Consider the following 7,023-nt stretch of genomic DNA (forward strand, 5'->3'; position numbering starts at 1 on the left):
GCCTCTTGCTCCTGTGGGTTCTACTCATTATGGAGGGTGGTGGTGAAGGGATGGTGTTTTTCTCCCTTGTAGAAATGCTGCTCGTTTTATAGAAAAAAGTCACAGAGGTCTTGGCAGGAGCCCAGTGAGACTATTTAAATTGAGAGCTCAGGGTAGCTCAAGCCTCTTGCTCCTGTGGGTTCTACTCATTATAGAGGGTGGTGGTGAAGGGACGGTGCTTTTCTCCCTTGTAGAAATGCTGCCTATTTAGCAATCACAGCTAATATTATTCAAGTATCTACCAGGTACATGGCCCTGTGCTAAGCTCTCAAACTGAATTATATCTGTCCCATCAGCAATTTCAGGAGGGAGACATTGCTACTCTCTTTTCAGATTTTACAGAAACAGACTGAGAGCAGCTGGCCAGGGTCTGTCCCTCCTGGAGGAGCCTGGCTTAGAGGTGGAATTACCTAAAGGGAAGCTGGCTGCTTGAAACAGATCCTACGCACGCCCCTGCAAGTCTCAACACTCTCAGACCTCTCCAGCCAGTGTCATCATCAACGAGCTGCATGAGCGACACCAACTGCGATCTGCCCAATATTGGGGCTCCTGTCTGCTAAGTATGCTCACTGAACAAAAGTCCAATCGGCCCACTGCCAGGCCCTTTTGGAAACCTCTGGAGCCACTGGCTGTGCCCTGAGCTAAACAAACCAGCAAGTCCTATTCAGTTAGGAAGCAGTCCTGCTGGGCTCCTGCCAACATCTAAGGGCAGGCTGGCCACTATGCCCACTGGGCTGGGCTGGCACGGATGCTTGCTGCAACCATGTGTCCTCCGGAAAGCATGCCAACACTTGGCTTGTCATGAATGACCTCAAGCGTTTACGCTTGGGCTGAGCCCAGGAGAGTCCTCCCAGGAGCCAATGGGCAGACTTCCACAAGAGGCGAGATGCCCAACTTGTGTCTGCGCATCAGAGGAAAGCTCTGCCCCCAGGCTACAGAGATTCAGCATTGCGAGCAACCGAAGGATATTAAATTTGGATTTGAGAGACTTCAGAGCGCAGCACAATGAACAGACAACAGTCTGTTTTCTGAAAAGGCACAGGGCTGTCTGTCTCTGCCTTTGTGCACACATGGAGGGACTTTCTGATTCCTCCTTTGTAGGGACATGTCTGGAGAGAAGCCCTGAGGATGTGGGGACATGCTCTGAGCAAGCATCACCTGTCTCTTTAAGCTGCAGCAAAGCCTGACAGCTCGTCCTTTCCTTCTCCCTACTGCAGGCAGCAAATGGTGGCATTTTACAGGGGTCACTCCGTGGACACATCTGCTGGAACTCAGGAAACATCCTGACTCTGATCAATAAAGTCCAACCCCTGCTCTGCCTCTGTAAGATACTATGGCCTAATCAACACCCCTGCAATGTATGCAAGAGTGTCCTCCCCACACGGGCAGACAGGCTTCTCTTCACTAATTAAGAAGTTGAATGGGATTTCTCTTTGGTATGCATGTACCCAGGAGATAACGCCTGGTGCCAGTACGTCTTAACCCTTACAGATTTGTTACTTGCTTCCTATGTCTGTAACATATCAACTCATCCATGGAACGTCACATACACGTGGTGTTGCTTTGCACTATAAATAAAGGTGCTCAGTTTGCCTGGGCGGCACAGGTTACTCCACTGCTACTCTCTCTCTCTGTCTCCTTCTGCTTTCTCTTCCATTGAGCTAAGTCCAGGGCAGACACGGGCACTCCTTACCTTATTCCGGGTGAGGCTGTTGTAAAGGCGGAGTTTACAAGGCTGTGTCCCGGCCGGAGGGGACCACTGCGGCTGCACTCGCCGGCCTTTACCTGGGAGGGAAGAAAGAGCAGCTTGGTCACGCAGACAGCACCCACTGCTGATCCAGACTTTGTTCTCACCCAGGAGCTATCATTATCAACGAACTATGAGACAATGTTAAACAATGGAAACCTCCGTCTACGTAATGAACGTGTTTAAACACAACCGTTTTTCTTTTGCTTTGCTCACACCTAGTGTGGCAGCATATCCCAGTGACAAGCACAAAGCTCTGTGGGACTGAAGAATGTCAACAGGATGTCCCCACACACTCCACTGCTCTTCCCTCAGGCAGTGGTGCCTGTGACGTGCAGGAGGCTGACCACGGCCTGGGGCAGCACAGAACTGCAGTGCCCTCCAGCGCACCTGCTGCTGACTGTCACAGCCTGGGGTGCCCATCCTAGGATCCCTCCTTTGCCAAGGTGAGGGTTTTGAGGACGCTTCTTGGGACACAGGCCACCTCCAAGCCTCTAGGTGTAAGAGAAGGCAGGGGTCAGGACAGAAATAGTCGTTCCTCATGTGTCAGAGTGACCTTGGCTTAGCCCTTCCACGACCCTATCAGATATAGGGAAGGGAACAGCAAGCTCCCAGTTCTGGTCCTGCAGCCTAGCAGACTCTGACCCAAATATTCCCAGCCCCTAGTTCCACATCATTTCTGTACTACCCTCTGAAACAACCCCAAGGTCCTCCCCAGCCTCCAAGCTGGTCCTCACTGGCTCACGCAGGCCCTGTAGTCAGTTTCCTGTTCTCCTCTCTGATACTGCCACAACCCAGGTGCCCTCTTGACATGTGTCCTGGCCAGGCTTGGTAGCTCCACTGTGGGCACTTTCCACTATGAGACCCCCTCCAGGATGAGCTCCCAGCTTGGCAAATGGCTGTCCTGCATTTTGGAAAACCCCGAAGGACCCCGCAAAGCTGAGTGCTGCAGAAGGCACCTGGTGATTTTCTAATCACCCTGTGGCTCGGCTCCTGCACTCTGCCCTGTGGGACCAGCCCACACCTACCCTCGGACACTGTGGCACCTCTGACCCCGGACAGGCTGTGCGGGCTCTGCTGAGCTACACTGACTCCCACCTCCTCTCTACCTCTGACTTTGTGTTCGAAAAGGTCATCATCTTGGGACCAGCAGATGGCGTACTGGTTACGTAACTGGACTCCGTCATGGCAGACTGTGGTTCGAGTCTTGGACCTTGTGGCTTGAAATACATACTGGGCATGTGTGTGTGCGTGAGCCCAAGATCCTGGGAGAAGAAGGGACTGCAGAGTGGCCATTTCTCTCTCACTAGCTTTGTCTTTCTCTCTCTGGCAAGCGCACGTGCCCTAAGGCAAACACTTCTTAAAAAAAAAAAAAAAAAGGTGATCATCTTTCGTGTTGGAGGGTTTGCCAACAAGTGATACCCTGTACGGATCTCCCTCAAATCTCTGTTGAACGCAGCTGGTAGATCACTAGACACAGTCAGAGAAGCCAGTTCTAGGCACTTGCCATCTTCAGGTCTTCCTTTCCTTTCCCAGATCATGTAATCAACAAACAGACATTGTTCACTGACGGGCTAAGCAGAACGAGATGGCCACCCTGCGTGCGGGTGGGTGGAAAGGGCACATGCAAAGAGCACTATGCTGGAGCTCTTAGCTCCAGAAGTTTCAGCACACTCTGGGGTGGTCCCAGAGTGTATTGAAAATGAATGGAAGATCCAAAATCCCTAGTAAAACATAAAGTGTTTATACAGGACAGGTACATTCTCACAGATTCACTTTAAGTCTTCTGTTTGCTTTTTTTGTGTATATGTTCTAAAGGGTACTTGAGCTCACCAAAGAGAGAGATGAAGAGAAAAAAAAGTGAGAAAGCATCCCCCAGAAGGGATGGTCATACCACAATCCCTTATCCACTCTCAGGATTTTGGGCATGTATGCACTCCTGCCACCAGGTCTGGGACTTGAACCATATAGCTGGTCACATGGAACCTGCACTCCATCAGCTGGCTCACTCACAAGTTCACTTTAAATGTATCAAAGGCCCTTGAGGGCGTCAAATCTGCCACTCTATGATTCCATCACCTTTGTTCCTCATTAGACCCAATCATTCCTGAAACAAAGACGCTGTGGCCATCTCACACAACTGTGGGTGCTGCTGAGAGCAGCCACGCGAAGGTGGGGCAGTGAGACCACCGCACTCGTCCTGCTGTGCAGCAAGTGCTCAGCGCTCACAGGACTGACCACTGTCTAAGAAGACTCGTGACAGGCAGGTCCCGCACACACTGCCCAGGACACAGGTCACTCAGCTTTCCAGAGCCCCTAAAGCCTGCTACTGCTGCGACATGCTAGTGACAAGTTTCAAGGTAAGTTGGCAAAGGAAAAACTGGGAGCTATCACACAAGGACCCCTGACTCTCCTGAGTGACGGCCTCTGTCCCCCCGAGTTAGCAGGGCTTACTTTTAGTAGGCATTTCCCCAGCCTCACGCCCAACTCCTCTGCAGCACCCATTACCCAGCAATTCCAATTTCTCCATGCTTATACAGGCCTCCAACAGAGCCTTCCATGTGCTATGCTGTACTGGGGCACTTCAAAGAGTTTGTGGAAAAATAGGACTAAAGTACGAGCTTATCATGGCACAAAATAACTGAAACCCATGCAGTTTTTTCATAGTACGCATTTTCTACAAACTTTTTGAAGATCGTTCATAAGTCTTTGCTCCGGTTTCTCCTGAAACAATAAGCTCATATTCATTCATTCAATGATATGTAGTCAGACCCACCTGGGCCAGGCACTGTCCTAGGCGTGTGGATACAGGAGGAACAAACCCTGACGGAACCAACCACAGCAGAATGACTTTGCATCTTAAAAATGAGGGGCCTGGGAAGACTGAAGATAAAAGAACGGAAAGAAATACACCAGGAGGTACCGACCAGTCCCTCTGGGGCGAGCACTCACATCAGATGCAGAAGGGACCTGAGCGAGGAGCTCTCAGAGAGAAATACTTCATAAGGAAGTTAACGGTTCCCTGCCTGGGAGGAGGGAGTGACTATCATACTGCTGAGGACACAGCTGCAGCATCGACAGACCTGCACACCTGCTCGGTGGAGAGCACACCTGAGGCTCCTCCTGGGGGAGTTGGGAGAGGAAGGCAGGCTGGATGGGCTGGACCAGCTGTGGCTGACAGCTCGGCAAGTTCCAGCCCCTGAAATCAAATGGCTCTTCACACTGCAGCCACAGAGTGGGGGAAGGAGGAACAGAGATGCAGGGCCAGGCCCAGGATGGGGTCTGGCTTCACAGGAACAGGGCTCCGGGAGTTGAGCAGAACTACCTGACTTCCTGTGTCTGTTAGGACCCCTCAAGCTGCTGAGGCCCCGCCTCAGGGAGAAGACAGAGGCACATGGAAGGAGCGGGTGATGGGCACATATGCGAGGCCGGATGGAGGCACACTGGAGGGTGATGGAGCCCCCCGCAGAGGGGAATGGTGAGCAGGAGCAGGGACATGCATCGCTCTTCCAACAAATCCTCATGAGGGAAGACTAGGCAGAGCGCTGCTGTGGCTGGGGGCCCAGGCCTGTTCCCTCTGCTCTTCTCCATGGTGCCCATGTCCTGGGAGCTACGGCATGAGGGCGGGACAGCCTGATGCCCAAGACCTCTGGACAGAAGGCACCTAACACCACAGAAGTCAACTTGGTTCACCACGCTCGAGGCATGACAGAAACAGCCGTAAAGAGAGACAGCCAACTCTGCCATGGCTCCTACCATGTGCCAGGGAACGGGTACTCGCTGCAGGATTATCCTGAAAACCATGCCACCACCTACCAACATCCCTGGTAAAACAGCAGACCCAGCTGGAGAGGTGTACTGGCATGTTCCACATCTCCCAGCCCCAAAGGAGTCTGGAAGGGTCCCCCAGGAGGCCTCCAGGCCAGCAGAGACCAGTGGGAGACAGCACACCGCCTGTCTGCATGAAGGGGTGAGGGCCGAAGACACGGAAGGAGCTGAGCTGTTCAGGGAACCAGGGTGGTGTGGAATGGAGGGCCTGGGGTTCACCACATCAGAGACCCATAAACTACATGGAACCTGAGCCCCTGAGACTTCCCAGAAGTATCTGTCCCCAAACAACTGCAGCCATCCCCCATAACAGGCTGGGGCTAAAGCCACAAGACTGATTTAGTCTCAAAGCAGTGACTTATTTTCGCTCACTTTTATGTTGCTGTAGATTCAACAATTCCAAATCTGGAGGACAAACACACTGCAATCTTAGGGAAAAAAGAGATGAAAAGAACCAAGTCAAATCAGAGGCAGGCAAGGAAGGCATTTGAAAATCACGAGGCTAGAGGCTGCAGCCCAGGTACTCCATGAGGCTCCCTGTCACAGCAGTTCTGCTATCCTGACATCCGAAAGGACCAGTTCCACGGGGTGATTTTATCCTACCCTTGACCCTTCGAGGACTGGATCTGCCCCACCAGGCCACATGCTTGAGACGCACTTGAGTGAGGCTCCCTCAGGGGTATCGCCTGCCCCGGGGGCCATGAAGATAGCTGCTGACCCTGGAGGAGCGGCCCTCGGCTGGAGACCCGCTCTGTTACTCACTTGCTCGGAGCCCGCAGGGCTCGCCTTTGTCACAGGGGCCGCCCAGGAGCGCTTCTATGTGCCTGAACCACCGAGCCACGTGGAAGAGCCGTGAGTCAGCGGGCGGGGCCGAGAGCTGCCTGAATACGTCCACGTCTGCCTGGGACAGTGAGTACCCCTGGACATAGCTACGCGTGCTCAGGTGCTCGTTCAGGGCCCGGGCCCTGGCTGCCTCGTCACTAATGCTCAGAATGGACCTGTAGTCAGGAGCTGCAAAGACAGAGGCACACGGGGTCAGTCAGGCAGGCAGAGGGGGCAGCCCAGAGGCCGCAGGCAGAACTCAGAAACACAGGGTGATGGGGACGGCACCGAACAAAAGAAATGTGTCAAGTCCTTTCCCGGATGTGGAGGACAGGCAAGTCCACAGAGACAGCACTCAGATCAGTGGATGCCAGGGGCAGGGCAGGGCAGGAAATGCTAATGGGGGTGGATTTCCTTTTGGGGTGATGAAAATGTTTTGGAACTAGACAGAGGTCACGGTTGCACAATATCATAAATACTCTAAGTCCCACTAAACTGTGCACTTTAAAATGCTTAATTTTAGGGACCAGCAGTTAGCGTAATGGCTATGTCACTGGACTCCCATGTAGTCGACTGCAGTTCAAGTC

General features: G+C 52.8%; 1 protein-coding gene across 1 annotated transcript in view; it reads right to left on the bottom strand.

The window, feature by feature from the left end:
- CARS1 (cysteinyl-tRNA synthetase 1) overlaps positions 1–7,023 on the bottom strand; it is a gene marked incomplete in the record, with an annotated part of 92,562 nt that overhangs the window by 73,717 nt on the left and 11,822 nt on the right. The window contains 2 exon segments of the mRNA XM_014590847.2: positions 1,733–1,824; positions 6,377–6,625. Coding sequence (XP_014446333.1) covers positions 1,733–1,824; positions 6,377–6,625 — 341 coding nt within the window.

The sequence above is a fragment of the Tupaia chinensis genome, unplaced genomic scaffold (genome assembly GCF_000334495.1).
Source record: "Tupaia chinensis unplaced genomic scaffold, TupChi_1.0 Scaffold000047_1, whole genome shotgun sequence".
In the NCBI taxonomy this organism is placed as follows: domain Eukaryota; kingdom Metazoa; phylum Chordata; class Mammalia; order Scandentia; family Tupaiidae; genus Tupaia; species Tupaia belangeri.